Source organism: Oryx dammah, unplaced genomic scaffold (assembly GCF_014754425.2).
Source record: "Oryx dammah isolate SB20612 unplaced genomic scaffold, SCBI_Odam_1.1 HiC_scaffold_23, whole genome shotgun sequence".
Classification (NCBI taxonomy): domain Eukaryota; kingdom Metazoa; phylum Chordata; class Mammalia; order Artiodactyla; family Bovidae; genus Oryx; species Oryx dammah.
Window position 1 is genome coordinate 101563826 of NW_024070207.1, and position 24382 is coordinate 101588207.

At 35.3% G+C, this 24382-nt stretch overlaps 1 protein-coding gene across 6 annotated transcripts in view; it reads left to right on the forward strand.

The window, feature by feature from the left end:
• The window catches only part of DMD (dystrophin), a 2254125-nt gene that overhangs the window by 390131 nt on the left and 1839612 nt on the right, over positions 1-24382 (forward strand). For all 6 annotated transcript variants that reach the window (XM_040266338.1, XM_040266336.1, XM_040266334.1 and 3 more), the window contains exons 3-4: positions 8297-8389; positions 9802-9879. In XM_040266338.1, coding sequence (XP_040122272.1) covers positions 8297-8389; positions 9802-9879 — 171 coding nt within the window. The remainder of the gene's footprint in view (positions 1-8296; positions 8390-9801; positions 9880-24382) is intronic.

Below are 24382 nucleotides of genomic sequence, written 5' to 3' on the forward strand. Positions count from 1 at the left end.
TGGTTTGGATTCATATCTACCACTTATTCCTGTTACTTTGTTCTCTGTGTCTCAGTATTGTCATCTGTAAAATGGGGGTACTTTTAACTGATTGTTAAAATAATTCATTAAAATAATCCATGTACAGGGTGGACAATTGTGACTGACATAAACTAAGCACTGAATGTTTATTACATATGTCAATACAAAATATGTGAGATTGAATCATATGAAATTGCCAAATTTTGATCCTATTTGAGTACAGAATTTAAAGTTTCATATGATTCAACCTATCAAAAGGAAATAGAGGTATAATGAGGACAGATGCTCTTATTCAAATATTCCATCCTATGTGATATTTTTCCATTCTGTGTTTCCTGTTCCCTTGATTTGATACTGATTATTGGCAGACTCACTTCATAAGCATAGAAGAAGAGAGAATAGTCTAAGGCTGACTTGCTAGTAGGTAGGGGGAGGAAATGATTAGGAAGAGGTTGTGTCTTGTCACATAATTGTCCACACACAATTGTACTGCAGTGTATTTGAGAAATTATAAGAATATTAATTTCATAAATAAAATTTACATTTATTTATTAAAGGCATCTTCAGATGTCCTTTGACCATAAAGTCTCATTCTACTGGATCTGAACAAGTTCGAATAGTTCTTTCTCCCTCTGCCTTTTGCCTGAAGCTAAGAGCCAATAGTTCACATTTCTCTAGTGAGTGTACCCACTGTGTCACAGTACTTTTTTTTTTTCCTTTTTGAAGAATCAGAGTATTATTTAGATGCTTTGAAATGAAGGGCTTCAACTTGCAAACTTTATACTGTACTTTTTTTTTTTCTTTTTCTGCTTCAAAAGCCTCTACTGGCATTGAATCGAACCAATCTCCATTTCCCTCACTGGCTATCTCAAGCTTACATCTTATACCTTTGTGATTCAGTAGAAAAACTGAATTTCACTTTCAGAATTCTAAATTTATAGGTGATATTTAAAGATGATATAACATAATTAACTACAATTATAGTTTATAAGGTTTCTATTATTTTAACTATTTGTGAAGTATATGAACATTATATCTACAAATAAAGATTACGTATAATTTTACTAATTTTTGTTCCAGCGTAGCTGGTGATTGAGTTAGTACTGATCTATCTCATTTACAGATGAGAAAACACAGGCCTCGGTTAAGGATTCAATTTTATTACAAAACATATTAAAGATAGACCTGATCAGACAACAAACCATTGCTAACTCTTGATTAAGCATACTTTATTTTTTATAATAGAACATTTACAGATAATGACTTGATTTCCATTAACTATTGTTGTGGCTGCTGTTGAAAGTTCTAATGTGCAATCTGGTTGGATCTCTTCTTGTGTACTTGATAGTATAACATACACATTGGGTCCTAGCGATGATGTTTTATAACGAGTTACTGCCAAATAACATTTTATACCTGGACAGAGTGTAAAACTATTATCTAACTTAGCTCTTGAGCACTTGTATAACTCCAAGGAATAACTTAATTTTTTAAAACATTATCTTTGTAGCTCAAATTTTAGTGATATTTCTGGTACATTGAAGTTTAAAAGGATCTGATGCTGAGGAATAATGAATAATATATGTTAAGTTTCATCCATTGAAGCCCACTAAACATTCCAGTACTTGATATCCCTATTAGAGGAGAGAGAGTGTTCCAGTCATACATTTGAGTCTTTAAAACAACATTACCAGAGATAGAAATAATATAGACAGTTTGAGGAGGACCACTGGGGCCTTCACTTGTTTTCTGACATGGGCGTCTTTGACAGTAATCCTATGGATCAAGGGAATCTTTTCCTCTTGTCTGGGGAATGTTGAATGTGTCTTTGGTTTATTCTTCTAGGTCCTCTCTCTGCCTTTTTCTTCCCTGGGGGGCTGATTTCTGTGGATGATATCAGCAGACTTCCTTGTCCTCTGGCTTCCAGTTGGATTTAGCTCTTGGGAGCATTTACAGGAGACCAGAGGAAGGGAGGAAAGAGATATCAGGGCATTTATTTATCACAGGATAGCTGCATTCATCACCCACATATCAGAGCTCCTGTCAGGTGACCCTCTCATTACTCTCTCTGTTTAGGAGCCAGTAACCAGTCTCTTTCTCTATGTGTCTAGGAGTGATAATTACACTTCTTTATAACCTGTTTTGGTGATTTCTTTCTACCCTGACCTTATCTTTGTAAATTGTCCCTTGTTAACTCTCTTCAAGTTATCCAAGTCCTGCTAGGATCCTGGCACCCTCAAAGGAGAGGCCTACTTTATTTCCAGGTGATCCATTTAACCAAAGAGGGGAAATACGAAATGTAATTAGGTTTCATGGAGCATTTCCTATGCCAGGAAATGTGTTGGATACCTTATACTTGTTCAGTTGCATCCAACTCTTTGCAACCCCATGGGCTGCAGCATGCCAGGCTTTCCTGTCCTTCACTAGCTCCTGGAGTTTGCTCAAACTCATGTCCACTGAGTCTGTGATGCTATCCAAGCATCTCATCCTCTGTCATCCCCTTCTCCTCCAGCCTTCAGTCTTTGCCAGCATCAGGGTCTTTTCAAAAGAGTTGTCTCTTCACATCAAGTGGCCAAAGTATTGAAGCTTCAGCTTCAGTATCAGTCTTTCCAATGAATATTCAGGGTTTGATCTCCTTGCTGTTCAAGGGACTCTTCAGAGTCTTCTCCAGCACCACAGTTATACTTATTAACTCATTTAATCCCCATACTAATACTTTGAAGTTGACCACTTCTGTTACTTAGAGCAAAAGTTCTAAGCAGAATTTAGAAAATACGGATTATTAGGGTTAAACAATTTGGGATAAATTCATGATGCTATCCATTCATGACACTATCTAAGTACATCTTAGAACAAAACTCTACCCCTAATGCATTTAAATCTTTACAGCATCATCACAAAGTAGGTAGTAGTACACCCTTGTTTTACCGATGATAAAAGGTAAGACACAAAGAGATTGTTACATGCTCATATCACACACATGAAATATGGTAGAGCTGAGATTTGAACTATGGCATTCTGGATGTAGAGAGAATATTTTTACTCATTGTATTACAGCACTATGCTTTGTAAAACATACTTCATCATTACAACTTCTTTCTTTCCAAATTCTCCCTGCTGAAAGCTTATGTCTTTCAATTATTGGTTTTTTAAAAGGAGACAACTAAACCAGCATTATTCTGCTGTTTATAGGAGACTCCTTTCAAGGCTAAACTAATCTGTGGTAATAAAAGTTAGTACAGTTATCATCCTTGGAAGGGCTAGTATACAGAAGTGGGTGTGAGAAAGCTCTGAGGGTGCTGGTCATATTCTTCTTTTCCATGGAGGTTATGATAATATAAATGTGTTCAGTTTGTGTAGATTCCCTGAGCTAACACTTAAGATATGTGTACTTTCCTGTGTTTATATTGTGCTCACATTGTGCTCAGTCACTTAGTCATGTCCGAGTTTTTGTGACCCCATAGACTGTAGCCTGCCAGACTCCTCTGTCTGTGGAATTTCCCAGGCAAGACACTGGAGTGGGTTGCCATTTCCTACTCCAGGGGCTCTTCCGCACCCAGGGATTGAATCCGTGTCTCCTGCTTGGCAGGCAGATTCTTTACCACTGTGCCACCTGGGAAGCCTATATGTATTTATACCTCAATAAAATTATCTTATAAAATACTTTTTACAACTTACGCTTACAATGGATTGCACTATTTTTTATCGAGAACTGATCAACAGGTTTTACCAATAAGTTTGGAATCAATTTTGCCCTCCTTTTTGGTGTTCTTTTGCTCTTGATGTTTCTAATAGCTAAAGATTCAGAATCACAGAGAAGTATCTTGATTTTCTCAGCAACATAGATGTCCAGAGGCTGACCTTTCTGTAACCAGAAGGCCATGTCAAATTATTCATTGCCTCTTTACCTTTTATTGGAACATGCTGCTGAATTATCTGTATTTACTGGTTAAAAGACTGACACAGCTATGAAGAGTCAGAAGCCATTGAAATAATTTTTAATTCATTTCTATCCCTTTCTCATTTTTTTACTTTGAATTTTTTTTACTGTGTTTATGCCACTTACCAATAAACCTGCGTTTTTTTAAACTTGTCTGTACATTGTTTATGTATAAATATATAAAAATTATATAAATACAGAAGTTCTGTCATTCTGACCATGATCTAGAAGGACTGCTATCTCATTTTATGGTCCTTTCATCTTGATATTTGGGTTAGCAAGGACGACGAAAATAAGTGAAGGTAGGAAATTTCTAAGTAATACCAAAATTTACTTTTTAAAGAAAATATTAATCATGAAAGCAATTGAAGATAGAGAGCCATGGGGTCATATGGCCCAAGGCACTTAATGTTTTATGTGTTTTATAAGATTATTTTCAGACACTTGAAAAGAAAGCCATTAAACACAGGGGGTTTTTAAAGAAAACTAGTTTGCATGATGTGTGACTTGCAACAAAAAGACATGGCAGATGTCTCTCACAGAAGATGAAAAGGGAAGAAAACAAAAGACTTAATTAAAAGTAACCAAAGGGAAAAATAAAACAGTAAAGTAAGATAAAGAACTTGAGAGTCCCCTGTGCCATCCACATTTACTAGTATTAGTAATTGAATATGGAGGGGCATCTAAGAGAAAACGGAACACATTGTATGTGAGCTCTGTATTTTCTGGTAGATTCAATAGTTAACCATAATTGAATTTATTTCTTATATTTGGCCAAAGAAGGAGAAGCCAAGGAATAATAGACTAAAACAAAACAAAACAAAAACATCATCCTATATTTACTGTGTACCTGATGTTTGCCAAGTCTATATAGCACACCTATACCGTTTCACTTAAGCCTCAGAAGCTTAAGACTCTGATGTGGTATTATTTCAATCCCCATTTTACTATTGAATAGATTGTCCCTCAGAAAGATTAAGTCACTTGCCTCAGACAGTGAAGCTGGTAAATAGAAGACTTGGGTTCAAAAAAAATTAGCTATTTCTGTCTCAGAAATGTGTGCAACTTTTGCTACATCCTACCTGTAATGCTATGGAATGAGGTATTGGATCTAGGAAAGAAGAGAAAACCATCCACGAGAAAAGACATGCTTTGGTTTCTTCAGGGTAGGCATAGTCCAGGAGGAATAAGACTGAGCGCCTGAAAATCCATGCAGTTACAGGCTAAATATTGTACATTTCTTTGAGCATCACTTTAATTAGACCATAGGAGGGGAAATTTCAATCAAAGTGCTTGAAATTACTTTTAAGTTCAACATGCATTAAGTGAGGAAGATAAAATCTGCACGAATCCTTAACATAAAACATATGCTTTCATAAGAAATTTTGAACCTGCCGTCACTATATACTTTTCACTGCTAGGCTCCGAGATAAATACATTCAGTCTTATCTGCTTGAAGGATGCTTTAGTGGAACATTCTGAGAAGCACTCTATTAGAGATCATGGTGGCTATAACAAATATAAATTGGATTTCTATTGTCATTCTTTAATATATCACTTATTGCATGAGTCTGAATGTTTTATATATCAGGAACTATCTTTTTCTCTATCACCTCACTGCTTTCTAGGTGCCCCAATGAGATGTGCCTGGAGGCCTCTGATTAGCCTCCAGTCCTTCCCTCCCTTTCTGTTTTGTTTGATTCCAGTTTAAAAGGGAAAATTATAAAATACCTGGTCCTTGTGTATAAGCTTGTATCAAAGAAAGATGCCGTTTGCCTTGTTGATCTTCATCTCGGCTCCTTGTCCAAAAGCATAATCTTTCTACCCCTTGTATCTTGGATGCTAGGTGATTCTTCCAACTTTGGGGTTAATGTTTTATTCTTTGCCCCAAGACTTAGGCCTTTCCAAGTCCCTGCCATTCTTGAATGAACATTTTGCCACCCGCATACTTCCTGATTTGACATACTTTATTATCTATCAATCTATCTATCTAGATATATACATTTTATTAAGAATAAGTATTTGTGTCAACTAACTATATTTAATTTTCCTCAAAACCTCACACATTTCACTGTGCAATATTGTTTTTATCAGTAAGTTTAGAAGTCACACACTTCTCAAAAGGAAAATTCCCTCCTAGAAAAAAAAAATGAGCATTTTCAAGGTATTGTAGACCTTTAACCAATATGAAAATAAAATCTTAATATTCCCCACCACCACTGCCAAGTTACTCTGGATTATATATGAGATTCTTGACAGTTTCATTTTTTCATTTTCTTTGCTTATTAGTAGAGGGCTCCCCTTAATATTTCATGAAAATAGCATTGTTGTTTCAATATTTACCTGTACATTATGTATAGTAAAAGTACTTTTTAAATGTTCTAGTAACTTCGTGTTTTGTGGTCTCTTTTCCACTAGAATTTTATTTATATATAAATATTTATTTACATTAAAAATATCTATTTGTATATACATTTTGGTTGTGTTGGGTCTTAGTTCCAGCACATAGGATCTCTGTTGAAATATCTGGGCTGTGTTGATGTGGCTTGCAGGCTCAGTATTTGCTTCACGTGGGCTTAGTTGTCCCATGGCTGAGATCTTAGTTCCCCAACCAAGACATTCACCAATCAAGGATTCACCACGTCCCCTGCATTGGAAGGCAGATTCTTGACCACTGGACCATCAGGGAAGTCCCTACCCTGGAATTTTAAATCAGAACCATTTGAGTAGAATTTCGAAAGAATGATGTGTATTTATCTTCGTCAAAGCACATATGTGGCTCGATTCCCAAAGCTGAGTATGGAGGGACTGGTAGACTTTTTGCAGTGGTCAGTGTTCTCATGAAGTGACACACGTGGACACTGACAGGACTTGTCTTAGACATGGCTACCTGGCTGTAGGAGATCCTGAATCCTCTGTCTTCAATCTTAGAAGCTTCAGAGATGTATTTTGACTGGAAACCAGGGTTCTTCTTGAGCTGTGTGAAATCTGAAGTTTGTATGTGATTGAAGGAGTGGGTAAGGAAAGGCCAATTACCCAAAGGCTAATGTTAGACCCATCACGTGACATTGTGAGGAAAGTATTTCCTGATCCTCAGACTATGGGAATTCCCATGGTTATGTGCTCTTGAGTTTCTCTTGCTGCTCCCCCATAGCATTACCGTTTAGAAATATTTGTTTTCCCTGCTCAACTCAAAGTTCCATGAAGACGGGAGTCATATCCAACTGATTTACTAGTGTATGCTCTAGCACCTAGTCCAAGTTTATTGGTGCTCAATAAACATCTGTCATTGATAAATTAGGGCTTTCTTGATATCTTGGGTGATTAAAGAGTTGTGAATGATTTCATATGAAGGGATTGGAGGCTTTAAACCAGAAAAAAATATTTGGGGGCATGACAGAAGAAATAAAATCTTTGAAAGATAATCAGATGGAAGGAGGAAAGGGCCAAGTAAGCAGCCTAATAAAATAGAATGAACAAGAGCCCCAGGAATTAGACAGATCAGGGCCAAAAACTTGGTTTTATCGTCTTTTTGTTTTGTAACAAAGGGCCATGTGTTCAACCTCTGTGTCGTGAAGAGAATGAGTATACCAGTGCTAACCTCATAGAAATGTTACACGAATTATAAATCAGTTCATTTAGTGGGATGTTTCTTATGAATAGTTAGCTCTTATGAAGAGTTACTCCAAAAATGTTAGATGTTATTAGTGGCTATTTTTTTCTGCAATATAATCCCCAAGTATAGAAGTAAGAAAAATATATGAAAAGCTTTCACTGACTTATCTCACTTAATTTAAATCATATTGTTTTAAAAGTTGAGCCATCCAATATGTGACTAGATCATTCTGAGGCAGCATGCAAAATGTATATGCAGAGAATTATGGGTGAAGGATGGTGAACCCTCAATGATTACATATTATGTTTCCAAGCATGCTAAATGGTTAAATTTTAGGTACCCACCCAAGGCAAATTATTTGTAGTCTTTCTTGGTGTGTTTACTTCTCCCCAAACTGTGCCCAACTGCCTGATAATTTAAACATGTTTTTCTTTCCTTCATAAAATCAGCATTCGAAAAGATGAGTTAATTAGATCCATTAGACTATAAGTCTCCAACTCTTGTTATTGAGAAAAATATTTAATAGGTTTGGCTGAATAATGATTTATTGGTTTTTGTTTTTTACTTGGAAGTTCTCTTTCCATCCATCACCGTTGGCAGATTAAGCATTAGACTCATTAAATATTCTTCAACATACCTTTAAATTTTAAAAGACATAATCATAAAAAATGGATACCTGGAAGCATGCTTTATTTAATTGGGTATATTTCTTATTTCAGTTCGGGAAGCAGCACATAGAAAACCTCTTCAGTGACCTACAGGATGGGAGACGCCTCCTAGACCTTCTTGAAGGCCTGACAGGGCAAAAACTGGTATGTGACTTAAAATATTTATAAGAGCTTCACATTAACCTCAGAAAAATTTCAGACCAGAAACAAACTCATCATAGTTTTATGAGATCTAGTAAACTTCGTTAATTTACTAATTACTGATTTAGGTAGCAATATAGGACCTGTTTCTGAATAAAACAACCTTGCAATATTATTTTTACTTTGGCATGTTCTATTATATGCAGAACAAGAAGGTAAAATTTGCAGTAATAGATATTATTCTCTACTTTCATTTGGTATCTTTGTTATTGAATGTATTTTAATAAGGCTTTTATACCTAATGTCCTTTGAATTTTAACTGTTTTAAGTCTTTTTTCTTTTCATCTTCCAGTTTTATTAAAATATAATTGACATATAGCACTGTACATGTTTAAAGTGTACAGCATAATAATTTGACTTACATACTTACATCATGAAATGATTATCACAAGCTTAATGAATGTCAATCATGTCATACAGACAAACTTAAAGAAATAGGAAAATTCTATTTTTCCCTTTCCTTGTGATAAGAACTCTTAGGATATAAGAACACTTAACATGAAATATGGAAAATGGGGAGTTGCTGTTCAATAGATGTAGAGTTTCAATTATTCAAGATGAATAAATTCCAGAGACCCACTGTACAATATTGTGCCTATAGTTAATGCTATTTTATTGTGCAGTTAAAATTGTTTTCAGAGGGTAGATCTCATTTTAGGAGTAAATACTGCAGGCATCACCATGGCAGACTTTCTAAACCTCCACAACTGAATAAGTTAATTCATATATTGTAGTACAATATATTACACATATATTTTATATATATATATATAATATATTGCATATTATATAATTGTAATGCACTATAAAAATGTTAGTTTAAAAATTATAGGGCAAGGACTTTGGAGATTGAGGATAAGGTTTAAAAAACTGAAGATGATTGAGGTTTTGAGCTTCAGTGACTAAGGCAATTAAGGTACTATTGACAAAAATAGTTTCCTTTAAGCCTATTTGGCATTACAGAATTTTGCTAGGCTCCAATCTCTTTTAAACTTTCCTAAAAATTGTGGGAATTAACTCATTTATATTCCTAGCAAATGTCTTTATGCATGCTGATGTTTCTCATGGTGGTTATTCAACTGGACTGTAGAATGAAGGAGAGATTACCAAAACTGCTTTTGCGAAAGAAAAAAAAAATCTTACCAGTTTTCTTGAGGAGGGGTTGATTCATGCTAAGAGACTCCTATGACAAGGGCAATTAACCCAAAGCACTTAAATTCATGATATTAATGCCTCACAGCCTGTGATCATTTAAACGATTCCAACTGGAAAGTGAAATGTAGCAATTGTTTCATTTCTGGTAGATTGTCCTTCTCTCCTCCTGCGCAGTCAACATATTTTCATTTTGTTTTCAGCCAAAAGAAAAAGGATCCACAAGAGTCCATGCCCTGAACAATGTCAACAAGGCACTGCAGGTCTTGCAGAAAAATAATGTAAGTGGAGCCCTGGACAGAGTCTGAATACATGAGACAGCATGCTTAATGTCTGAGGGACGGCTTGGGTCCCAAATACAGAGAAAGCATTTCAGGTTCTCTTGAAATTCAAAGCAGTTAATAAGAGCATGTGTTCAAGTTCACGTGCATCTGCTTGTGGCTGATGTGATACAGAAAGTAAGCGCATGCAGCCAGAGGGAGCAGGGAAAGTTATGAACCAGTGGCCTGGTTGGCCACTTTGTCTTGTTTTTAGATTTTACATGATGAGGTTTTATATTTAGTGGACAGATAAAGTCCTGTTGTGAACTTATCTCCTTACAGCAGTGTTTCTGTGCAGCAAATGGCTTTTACTCAGCAATTCTTATTTTTTGTGACTAAAGTGTGTTCACACATGACGATGATTAAGTTTGTTTGAATTAAGCCAGTGTTTCTTAGATGGCACATCCAAGTATGAAAGTTACACAGAAAAAAAATCAGCATTTCACCTTGTCGTAAGAGTTGCAAATTTATTTTCTATTCCTGTATCTGATTTGATTTAACTAGGAGAAAATAGATGTGTGGTATTAGAAAAAGTCAACAATCATATCTAAATAAGTGTGTAGATGAAAGGGCTTCTTGTCTCCTCAGAATGGCTTTGAGATTCCTCCCCTCTCTCATGACATTGGAGGCAGCCCTCCTTTCTTATTAAATTCCCACAATCTTTCTAATTGACCGATATATTTACCAGGCATTTTTGGTAGCTTCCTAATTATATTATGTCTCTCTTTCAAGGATAAATCAAATAATTGATCACATACTCTTAAAATAACCATACTGAAAGATTAGTAATGTGCACTCCCCCAAATATTGCTTAGCTCATCTGGCAGGGAGAGGACGTCTCTCTGGAAATGGAATTGAAGGCGGTGTAGCAATTGGCCCATTTTTATGAAAGGTTATATTTAACCTATGAAAGTTATTTTATAGAAACGTTGTATACTTTTTATTATTTTCCTGCAGTGATTAACTATTTTCAATTTTTCTTCAGGAAAATAAGATCATCTATGGAATGTTTTCCTTTGTATGAATCCTAATGTTGTTGAGTTGCTAAATCATGTCCAGCTCTTTTGCAACCCCACGGACTGTAGCCCATCAGGCTCCTCTGTCCATGGGATTTCCCAGGCAAGAATGCTGGAGTGAATTCCTCCATTTCCTTCTCCAGGGAATCTTCCCCACCCAGGGATCGAACCTGCATTCCCTGCATTGGCAGGCATTTTCTTTACCATCTGAGCCATAGTTGATTTCCAATGTTGTGTTAATTTCAGTTGTATAGCAGTATGATTCAGTTATAAATATATATATATTTTTTCCATATTCTTATCCATGATGATTTATCACAGGATATTGAATATAATTTCCTGTCCTATCCCAGCAAGTGGGATCTTGTTATTTATCCATTCTGTCTACAATAGTTTGCCTCTGCTAATATCAAACTCCCAATCCTTCCCTCTCCTACCCCTCCTCCTGTTGGCAACTACAAGTCTGCTCTCTATGTCTGTGAGTCTGTTTCAGTTTCATAGATATGTTCAGGAGTCATATTTTAGATTCCACATGTAAATGATATCCTATGGTGTTTGTCTCTCTTTTTCTGACTTTGCTTAGTATGATAATCTCTAGGTCCACCCACGTTGCTGCAAATGGCATCATTTCATCCTATAGAACATTTTGAAAGATCATTATAATTTAAAGTAAGAAAATGTTTTAACAATATTGGGAACTTAAAATGTCTTTTTAAAGTATCAATCCCTTGTATTCTATTACAAAGTATGAAACATGTATATTACCATATGTAAAATAGATGACCAGTGCAAGTTTGATGCATGAAGCAGGGCACTCAAAGCTGGTTCAGTTCAGTTCAGTTGCTCAGTCATGTACGACTCTTTGTGACCCCATGGACTATAGCATGCCAGGCCTCCCTGTCCATCGCCAACTCCCGGAGTTTACACAAACTCATATCCATTGAATCAGTGATGCCATTCAGCCACCTCATCCTCTGTCGTCCCCTTCTCCTCCTGCCTTCAATCTTTCCCAGCATCAGGGTCTTTTCAAATGAGTCAGTTCTTCACATCAGGTGGCCAAAGTATTGGAGTTTCAGCTTTAGCATCAGTCCTTCCAATGAATATTCAGCAATGATTTCCTTTAGGAGAGACTGGTTGGATCTCCTTGCAGTCCAAGGGACTCTCAAGAGTCTTCTCCAACACCACAGTTCAAAAGCATCAATTCTTGGGTGCTCAGCTTTCTTTATAGTCCAACTCTCACATCCATACATGACTACTGCAAAAACCATAGCTTTGACTAGATGAACCTTTGTTGGCAAAGTAATGTCTCTACTTTTTAATATGCTGTCTAGTTTGGTCATAACTTTTCTTCCAAGGAACAGGTTTCTTTCAATTTCATGGTTGCAGTCACCATCTACAGTGATCCTGGACCCCCCCCCCAAAATAAAGTCTGTCACTATTTCCACTGTTCCCCATCTATTTGCCATGAAGTGATGGGACCAGATACCATGATCTTAGTTTTCTGAATGTTGAGTTTTCAGCCAACTTTTTCACTCTCCTCTTTCACTTTCACCAAGAGGCTCTTTAGTTCTTCACTTTCTGCCATAACGGTGGTGTCATCTGCATATCTCTGAGGACAACCCAGAAGGATGGGGTGGGGAGGGAGGTGGGAGAGGGGTTCGTATGGTGGGACACAAGTATACCCATGGCTGGTTCATATCGATATATGGCAAAAACTAACCACAATATTATAAAATAATTAGCCTCCAATTAAAATAAATAAATTCATTTTAAAAAAGAGCAAGGAAAAAAAAGAGCAAGAAAAACAGCAGAAAATTCAAAGAATTATTAGATTTAATCCAGCTGAAGAAATTGATCTCTTCCTAGTAAAAGAATGTCACATTAAAACATGAGCTGTTGGATCTCCTCTAAAGTAGTGGATTAATGTAGCCATAGAGTTTTGTTTTTCACACAGTGATTATATATTATAGGTCTGGTGGGATTCTATACATATTATAATTATTAAGTTCATAATTTTCAGTATAGGACCAGAAGAAATTCTGGCAATAAAATAGAAAAACCATAAAATAAAATCTCTGTTACTTTGGGAATAACCAAATATTTCTTAGATGTGAAACCCAAGGCATGATTCAAAAACAGAAAAAAGTCAACTTGAACTTCATCAAAAGTATGAGTTGTTCTTATATTCTGGATATGAGTCCTTTAGATTAAAATTCTAAATCACTCTATGTTTTGATAAAGAGCAGTCCTTCATTTTAACATGGTTCATTTTTATAAATTTCCACTTTATAATTGTGTGTCCTATTTATGAAACATTTCCCTACCAAAAGACATGATGATATTACCTTTTGTTGTTATCCATATGAGCTTTATTTTACCATCTGGATTTGGATATGTATTTCACCTGGAAATCATTATTGTGTATAGTTAGGGGAATGGGTTAAAATACAGGTTATTTTTTTTTTTCACTTAGAATCTAAATGACAATATCATTCATTAAAAAGAATGTTGCTTGCCTGTTGTTCTCCAGTACTAAGTATATAAAAATTTTTTCATTCATATGTAATTTCGTTTCTGGGCTTAAAATCACTTCTGTTGTTCTATTTGTTTATGCATCATGAATACCATGCCATGTGCAATACTGTAGTTTTTTAAAATTATTCTTTAACAGATTTATTGAAATATCATTTACAAAAATTATATAGATTTAAATTGTACATCTTGATTATTTTTAGGACCTTACTTAATCCTGCTGCCTCCAATATCTATTAATGCATAGTTGACAAATAAAATTTGCATATATTTAAGGTATACAAAGTGATTATTGGATCTTGAGTTTATAGAATTCTATATTCAAAGTATACAGTGAATTATATAGATAGGTAATAATAATCTCAGTCACTCAGTCATGTCCAATTCTTTGCAATCCCGTGAACTGTAGCCCACTAGACTTCTCTGCCCATTGATTTTCCAGGCGAGAATACTGGAGTGGGTTGCCATTTTTTACTCCAGAATTCTTCAGTTTTATAATGCACCTTGTTCATCTGGTGAACTGAATTTTGCCACTGTTTTTCTTGTTCTGTATTTTCTTAGCTATATTGTCCCTTTGTATTTCTGGGTTCATTTTACAATCATCTTTTTTAATTTCCACAGGAACTTTCTTTTGAATACAACCAATATTGAGTTAAGTCTAGATCAGCTTAGAAAGGAATGACACCTTTACATTGTTGAGTATATTAGATATACCTGATTCTTTAAATTTTAGAGAATGAGAAACAAATCCAATGGGAAAAAAATGGGCAATAAACTTGAACAGGAACATCACAAAAGAGGATGTTCAGAAATTCAAAAATAATATGAAAAGTTTTTTAACCTCAGGAATAATTGGGGAAATTAAAATTTCAATGAGATATTGATACACACAAAAATGGTTGAAATTAGACTCATAATTCTGAGTGTGTATGAGGGTTTGGAATAAATTAAACTCTCACAACTAACTGATAAAAACATAATTCAGACAGCCATTGAAAATAGTTTGGCATTATGTACTAAATGGGATGAAAATGTGTAATTCTTATGACACAACATTTAATTTGTTAGCATATAGCAGAGCTACATTTCTATCTTTGCCAAAAAATTTACATACATATAATATTTTTATATATAAAAAGTGTTCATAACAGCTTCATTTGTAATAGCCAAAATTAGAATGAAAATGAAGAAATGATAGTGACACACAGTGCTGGAGTTTCATTGCTAAGCTGCATTCGACTCTTGCAACCCCATGGGCTTTTGCCCACCATGCTCCTCTGTTCATGGGATTTCCCAGGCAAAAATACTAGAGTGGATTGCCATTTCCTTCTGCAGGGGATCTTCTCAACCGAGGGACTGAACCCTAGTCTCCTGCATTACAGGTGGTCTCCTGCTTTGGCAGGCAGCTACTTTACCACTGTGCTATCTGGGAAGCCAGACACATAGTATGCAAGATAAGTCAATTTCTTGAAAGTGATTTGAGCAAAATAAGTGAGACACGAAATATAACTGTAATATACTGTAATACATTTTAAATTAAAAAAAAAACAGGCAGAATGTTTCATGAGTTTAAGAGTCAAAAGAGTGCTTAGATTTTAGAATGCAGGGTGGAATGATCAGAAGTGTTGAAGATATCCCATGTTTTGACCAGGTGGTTATTAAATAGTTGCATTTGCTTTGAGAAAATTAATCAAGGTGTACACTTAAATATATTTTATGTATGTAGGCTATCCATTTTTTTTAAGTGTAAAAAGAGGAATGTAGGAAAGGAAAGTAAACCTGACCTTGCAACCTCCCAAAGTCTAAATTATGGCCATATTTATCAATCTGACTATATATCCTGTATCTTATCATGAAATTGTTTAATAAAATATGATAAGTGAATATACAAAATTAGAATATGATTAATACAATGTATAGATCTTTTCTAAGAAGCCTATATTTCTTACTGAAAACAGAAAATCTTGAAATAAATGAATTTAAAAAAATAGAAAATCTTGAGAAAATTCCAATATTTTATCAGGGGAAGATCCCCAAATGAAGATTAAGTTGGACAAGGAGTCCTTCAAAAGCAAATTTCCACAAAGCTCCCATTTGAGTCAAGGCCCTAGTGGGGTATGGTATATAGTTGAGGTCTCTGTATTAAAGGGCAGAATCTCAAGTAAAACATTCTCCAGTGTAAATGAAAACCTAGAGTGAAATAAACTTTACCTGAGTTAGCCCCAGACCAAAAGACACAGAAGATAAATGCTTAAAAGTAAATGTATTATCATTTTATATTTCCCATTATTTTGTAATAAAATAAGGTACAAAAGAAATGGAAAATATTCCAAGAGACTCATTTTTTAGCCTCTGATTATTACCTTAAAATATAAACACAGTTAAATCCAAGAGAATGTTCAAGTGCACAACTGCTCTCGTAAAACTGGCCTTGAATAGTCTATAGCAGATGACTAAATGATTCTTGGGTGGGATGTAAATAAATCAGCATATTAAGTAAAGTGGTAGATAGAACTATTTCAAATTTTCTTTTAAAAATCACAAATTCTCAAATTGGGAGGTATTGATTGGAGGTTTTGAGTAGTCATATCTTCAACGAAATAAAGTTAGTATATTTACATTCAATATATTATTTATTGAGTGTCTACTGAATGTCAGGTTCCAAATAGTAGGAACACTACATTCAGTGATCAGAACAAACAGTATCCTTTATGCCATGGAGTTTAGAGTCACATACCAGAGGACATTAAATATGTGTGTGTGTGTGTGTGTGTGTGTGTGTGTGTAATGTATGTAATGATAAGTAAGTGAGTGAAGAAGAGAGAAACAGAATAGTATGTTTGAGAAGACCTTTGGTTAGATTGTCTTATGGGTAGAGATTGGAAGGAAGTGGGGGAGTGAGCCAGGGATTATCTGTAGGGTATGGTGCAGACAATGGAATAAAAAGACCTAGAGGAGAAAAAGCATTTGGAAATAAGACTTAATAGGTATAGAGGGCTGAGTGTGGAAAACAATACAGTAAGAAGAGGATCAGAGAGGTAGCAGGATGGGGCTGGGAAGAGGCAAACATGGGGAGCCATGGTTAGGGTTTGAATTTAGTTCTAAATGAGATGACAGTAACTAAGCATAAAAAGGCTATTATAAATTATGTAGGTAATAAAGCAAGTTATTTTAAAAGTCATAGATAGGAACATTAATAAAGAAAAACTTACAAGTATTAAAAATGAAGTTTTTAAGTTTTAGACAATGAAGTTAAAAATCAATAATTAAAATATAATACAACTTACTGGATGATAGAAATACTGCTAAAAACATAAAGAATAAAGGTAGAAATACACTTTTATCCAGTGCCTTTAATTCACCATTGTCAGATTACAGCACAATTAACAGCAAAGAAAAAAAGTGAGAATACAAATAACATAAAAAACTCTAAATTTAATAGTGATTTTCTACCTATTGGCACTTCCTGGCATAGATGATTCTGTAAAATGTGTGAATTATGTATACTTCTCTCCCATAAAGTTGGATTTTCAAGGAAAACAATAGTTTATGATTTAATTTAAATGAACCAAATCAAAATCTGAGCTTTCAGATAAGCATTGAGAAAATTCTAACTTTGTCATTACTAGGAATAATCTTCCCTATCCCTAGGCAATGATCAAACATCAGTAGACCTATGTGGTGCCTTTTATAGGGAGGCAGAAAAGCCTCTCAGTTTTAGTCTATTGAATTATCCACTGATAGAGTCACCATCCAAGTGTATCATTAACAGTCTTGGATTGAATCAGCCTATGCTAAGACAAAGTTGAAGAGATTGTAATAAAAATGATATATACAGAAATTTGGGCAGGATTAAAAGAACCAACAATGAATGGTGAAGTACCCAGAACCTAGCGTCAGTTACTAGCATTTATTACCCCTAAACTCAAAGAGACAAAAGGATAGAGCCTTAAACCAATGAAAGCTCAAACCTCAGGAGCAGGCCCATTGGATAGCAAGTGCAACTATAGATACCTTAAGAATGCAGTTACTCTCAAATCATGGCCTGCTGGAGGAGCTGGGAGTCAATACCCAATACCTTGGGTTCTCTAGTGTTCTGCCAGTTTTACTCATCGATTGAACCTAGCCAAAAGCCAGAGAGGAGGAAATCCTGGATGATAGACTCATCCCATACTGGGTGCATGTGTGCATTCTAAGTCACTTCAGTCATGTCTGACTCTTTGTGACCCCATGAACTGTAGCCCACCAGTGGGTCATCTCCCAAAAAAAAGACAAAGTATGAAAAATGTGGGAGGGGGAGCAAACAGAGAAAACCTAGCTCTCCAGAGAGCTGGTTTTGTTCTTCTTTTCTGATCAAAACAAGACTTGAAAATTCCTATTAATGATGTTGAGAGCCCTAATGTTGGCGAGGGCCCAGCCTTGCTGTTTATAGCAGGAAGCCATTCACTTGTGAGACCATACTACCTCCTCCATTTGCTGACAGGGAGTGGAGGTGGTTTCTGGTTAGTTTTGGAGCCAGCCGACATTACACACTTTTCCATGCTTCTGGGAAACACTAGAGTCAGAAAAAGAAGACAGATTGAGTTATCTATAACTTCTGCTCTGCTCTGAAACGTACTATAGGCATAGGAGAAGATATATTAAAAATGTCCCTGGCATATGTACAAATAAAACAGATAATATATTAGAATGTAGTGAAAATGCCATTAAACATATAAAAAGAAGAACTTTTAAAGTGAATAATCTTTGATAATAATAATGAAGTAGAAATTAATAAATCCTTTAAAAACATAATTTGATTAATCTAAAATGTATAAGAAATGAAGAATACAAATCCACTTTTGTATAGAAAAAAAGTCATTCCATGAGAAAACCCATGAAAAACAGCCTTGGTTCTACCCAGAGCTTCAATTTTTGTCTTTGCTTTTATTTAAAAATAAAATAAAATTAATTAATTAATTTAAGTTTTCAACCATTCATGGTATAAAAAATGATCTAAGGAAAGTAAGAAATAAAATATAAATGAAGAAATAAAGGGGTTAGAAAGAAGAAACACTACGTAAATCTTAGTTCTTTGTAATAAAATCATGATAGATTAATCTCTTCTAAATTTGATCAGAAAAAGAGAAATAAAGCAAACATATGCAATTTAAACACAGAAAATATTAAAAATAAGTAAAAGAGACATAGAAACCAAAAATGCAATCTACACAGAACTATATAATGATTGTAAAAAACAATTAGATTGGATTACATTCTATTTACAAGCATAAATTTACAAGAATTAACATAATGGAATATAGAGTACCTTCATCAGCCACTAAAGGAACCTAAAAAAATCATAAAATCAAACAAACCTTTTACAAAGACTTCTGAATCCAGTGAAACCAATGGTAAGTTCATTCAAAGCTTTAAGGAATTGATGATTGCTAATAGAAAATCTTGAGGGGGCCTACTAATTCTACAAATCTGTTTACAAACCTAAGTTTTAAAATCACCTGAAAAAAATTAGCCTTCCCTTGCTTCTTTTCTTTTTCTTTTTTTTTTTAACTTTTTATTTTATATTGTGGTATAGCCGATTAACAATGTTGTGATAGTTTCAGGTGAACAGGGAAGGAACTCAGCTATACATATACCTGTATCTATTCTTCCCCAAACTCCCCTCCCATCCAGGCTGTCACATAACATTGAGCAGAATTCCCTGTGCTATACAGGAGGACCTTGTTGGTTATCCATTTTAAATATAGCAGTGTGTGTATGTCCATCTCACATTCCCTAACTATCTGTTCCCCCCATCCTTCTCCTCAATAACCATAAATTTGGTTTCTAAGTCTATGAGTCTCTTTCTGTTTTGTTAGTAAGTTCATTTGTATCATTTCTTTTTAGATTCCACCTGTAGGGGATGTCACTTTGTCTGACTTCACTTAGTATGATAATCTCTACATCCATCCATTTTGCTGCAAATGACATGACTTCATTCTTTTAATGGCTGAGTAAGATTCCATTGTAGGGCTTCCCTGGTGGCTCAGTGGTAAAAATTCCACCTTCAATGCAGGAGAAAAAAATTAGATCCCCTGGGTCAGGAAGATCTTCCAGAGAAGGAAATGGCAACCCACTCCAGCATTCTTACCTGGAAAATCCCGTTGACAGAGGAGCCTGGCAGGCTACAGTCCTTGGGGTCACAGAAGAGTTGGGCATGACTTGGTGACTAAAACAGCAACAGCAATATTCCATTGTGTATATGTACTACATCTTCTTTATCCATTCCTCTGTTGATAGACATTTAGGTTGCCTCCTTTGTTTTTAAAGGGATATTAGAAACTTCCTTTTGAAAAGAAACTTGTGGTAGTTTCAGGATCTTAGGTCAAGTTCATTTTGTCTCATCCATTCCCCCTCCTCCCCTTAACCTCTCCCATCCTCCCTCCCTTTCCTCTTCCAATCTGGCCTATTTCTCTGCCATAAATGACTGGTTTTAGTATATTCCTTAGTTCTAAATGAGCAGCTCAACCTGACCCGGTGCTTCTGTTTCATTTCTTTTCTCTGTCTTGACTTCTAATTACTATCCTCACTCAAATGTCACTCACAACTTAGCTTTGTAGAGCTCAGATACCACATTTATGTTCTGCTTTGTATTCTTCTTGGTGTGGCTGTTTTAGCATGAACTTATCCCTGCTATCAATAATTTATTTGTGAAAACCACTTATTGAGAAGGAAGTACTTCTAAGTGCAGTGATGCCTTTATCACACTATTTGCTGAGAGCAAAGCTCTTTTGTAATAAAGTTGGCTGTGGTATAAAAAAGCAAACAAAAGGGAATACAAAATCCTGTGAAGCAGAGGATGAGTCTACCAAATGGTTATGCTTGTCTACACATGAGATCAAGATAAAAATGTATCCACAGCTTCCATTTATTTATTTGTAACTTGTTGAGGGTAGATAGAGCAAATCTCAGATAATACAGAAACATCTCTCCTACTGCCATTCTATCATTCCTTTATCCTTCTCTGCTCTTGTTGGGTGGGTAGCCCCCTTCCCCAGACATGTTGATTCAGTTCTGTGGGTCTTTAACCCCATCTTCTCTCAGACGTAAAGAAGTATTTAATGGGTCATGTAAACTTATTTATCAATAGAATTTCTCCCCTTAAATGTAATTAAGTTCCAGCTAGTGAGTTTCCTCTAATAAATATCTTCACTTTTAATCTTTTCATGTAAAGTTGAATAATGATTGATTTTTTTTTTTTTTGGCTGGTAAAATAATTTTGCCATTAAAAATCTGGTAGAGAGGTTTAGGGCTTCCCAGGTGGCTCAGTTGTAAAGAATCCACCTGCAATGCAAGACATATAGGTTCAATACTTGGGCTGAGAAGATCCCCCGGAGAAGGAAATGACAACCTGCTCCAGTATTCTTGCCTGGAGAATCTCATGGACAGAGAAGCCTGGTGGGCTACAGTCTATGGGGTTGCAAAGAGTTGGACATGACTTAGTGACTAAACAACAACAGCAACAATAAGGGAGATTTAACTGACCTTGGTGTTTTAAACTGTTCTCCAGATGCATTATGATACCTGTATTCCATTCATTGGCTGATCCCAGTTTGTTTCCTCTTCTTCCACCTCAAGATTTCTATGTGTGTACTTTATGAATCCCAATGGCTTTTTGAAGTCATAGAATGCACTCTATTATTACTTTAGAGAATCTGACAAAAAAAAAATAGGGTTACAGTACACCCTGGGCATATACTGGGACTTTACTGACTTAATATGATTAATATTAGCTGACACAGTTGTAGATCTCATAATTATGTTCACTACTTTCATCAGTTGTCTATGACAAAGTGGCACAGTTTTACCAAGTGATTTCAAATATGCAATGTGAGATAGAACAACAAAAAAAATAAGGTCATTATTGTACATTATTAAACCACAAATCCAAAATGAGTACTTAAAAAGCCTAGGGTAAAATTTCAACTGTCAACTATGTTCAAATATTCAATTAATCACATCGTTGAAAATTGTCACTGAACTAGATTGAATGGTTGTCAAATGTCACTGATCTAAAAAATGATAGTGTTCACTCTTCCTGGCACATGATCTTAGATAAAGAGGATTCTAAAGTATTGTTTAAAAGTAGTATTTTGTGTGTCTTCTGAGTATTCAGAAACTTCAATAGCCATGTAATATATATATGTTCAGGTATATCAGAACATAATATCTTTGACCAAATATAAACTACTTCCATTTATTACTCATAAAATCCAGTGTTCAGATATAAATTTCAAATCTTTAAGTTCATTTATGTTAGATACATCTTATTTCTTATATTAAAATTTCAGTGTACACGGTAGGCCTATTAGACATTTGCACTATATATATATTCATTCCAAGGATCCAGAAGTATAACCATTAACCCTGTCATTCACTAGCTATAGGGTCTTTGTCAAGTGATTTCATGACTTTGGTACCAGTTTTTCATTTATGATATGTACTAATAAAAATAATTCTACGCTTATTTCAAAATATTCTTCTGTGGGACATAAAAATATGCACAAGCATATCTTATAATCTTTAAATCCATATTCTGATGCTATATGAAGTTATCCTCTTAAACTGAATCTAGTTGTCCCTGAAAATAACTTCATAAGGTAAATTGTTTACATTCCCCCACCCTCATACATTTCTTGCATCAAGGGAAAATAGTATATTCCTTACAAATCAACTTAAAATTGAGGTAATAATTTACTTTGATTTGTACACATGGAGATCTTTTGTGATAATAGTACTATGGCTACAAATTATATTAATTTAAACATTTTTCTCATTATAATGAATATTACCATAGGTCTTAAAATTTTTTACTGTAGCTATTGCCAATTGGTTTTTTCTTGAAATCAGTATACATAGCTCAAAACTAGAAAGCTCCGACTACATAGGGTCATTAAAGTGGCATTCTCTATTGCCAGGTATAAGATAAATAAGTATTTATAAAAATTCAAGTTAAATAATATTATATTGAAAGTATTTATGTCTTTTTTATTATTCTACATTATGAAATTATTTTTGAGGACAGTTTTATACATGCCATCATCACAAATGATGTCCTCTGGTATATAATATTCCATCTGGGAAATTTTCCTTAGTTTAGTTTTAATAGCTGCTTTGACAAAAGTTAAGGTCTGTATCTTATATGCAGTAAGATTATCTGCATGGAATTACACTCTAAATAAAAGAAAAACAAAAACAATATTATCTCATTGAGAACTCTAAACATTTCCATTTTACAGATAGGGCAGGCCCAGAGGCACCATGGCTATCAAGAGGCAGGGGATATTAACAAGTGGGGTAAAGTTTAGTGGGCATGGGAGGCTTCAACAGTACATGAACCATGAACTTCCAGATATTCAAGCTGGATTTAGAAAAGGCAGAGGAATCAGAGATCAAATTGCCAACATCTACTGGATCATCAAAAAAGCAGGAGAGTTCCAGAAAAAGATCTACTCCTGCTTTGTTGACTATGCCAAAGCCTTTGTGTGGATCACAATAAAATGTCAAAAATTCTGAAAGAGATGGGAATACCAGACCACCTAACCTGTCTCTTGAGAAATCTGTATGCAGGATAGGAAGCAACAATTAGAACTGGACATGGAACAATAGACTGGTTCCAAATAGGGAAAGGAGTAAGTCAAGGCTGTATATTGTCACCCTGCTTATTTAATGTATATGCAGAGTACATCATGAGAATCGCTGGGCTGGATGAAGCACAAGGTGGAATCAAGATTGCCGGAAGAAATATCAATAACCTCGGATATGCAGATGACACCACCCTAATGGCAGAAAGTAAAGAACTAAAGAGCCTCTTAATGAAACTGAAAGAGGAGAGTGAAAAAGTTGGCTTAAAAGTCAACATTCAGAGAACGAAGATCATGGCATCTGGTCCCATCACTTTATGGCAAATTGATGGGGAAACAGTGGAAACAGTGAAAGACTTTATTTTGGGGGGGCTCCAAAATCACTGTAGATGGTGACTGCAGCCATGAAATTAAAAGATGCTTGCTCCTTGGAAGAAAAGTTTTGACCAATCTAGACAGTATATTACAAAGAAGAGACATTACTTTGCCAACAAAGGACCATCTAGTCAAAGCTATGGTTTTTGTAGTAGTCATGTATGGATATGAAAGTTGAACTATAAAGAAAGCTGAGCACTGAAGAACTGGTGCTTTTGAACTGTGGTGTTGGAGAAGACTCTTGAGAGTCCCTTGGACTGCAAGAAGATCCAACCAGTCCATCTAAAGGAAATCAGTCCTGAATATTCATTGGAAGGACTGATGCTGAAGCTGAAACTCCAATACTTTGGCCGCCTGATGCAAAGAACTGACTCATTTGTAAAGACCCTGAAGCTGGGAAAGATTGAAAGCAGGAGGAGAAGGGGATGACAGAGGATGATATGGCTGGATGGCATCACCTACTCCATGGACATGAGTTTGAGCAAGCTCCAGGAGTTGGTGATGGACAGGGCGGCCTGGCGTGTTGCAGCCAATGGGGTTGCAAAGAGTCGGACATGACTGAGCGACTGAACTGAACTGAACTGAATGAAGCTCCTGACAAAATGGCCACACCCACTGAACTGGTCTTAGGCTGGAAATCCTGCACCTAGAGAGCCATTCCTCTAAAACTCTTAAGACTTTGGGGCTGAGAATTCTCTCTACAATGGCCATTAATTAAGGATCTGTTGACCAGAATGTTTTATCAACTGAGTCCTTTGCGTGTGTGTGTGTGTGTTTGTGTGTAGAAGAATATTAAAAACAAAATTTTAAAGTAGAGCAGTTTTACTTCTGTCATGCAAACACTTGCAATCTGTAAAGAAGGATTTAGTTTTTAAATTTTATTTAGTTTTAATTGAAGGATGATTGCTTTGCAATATT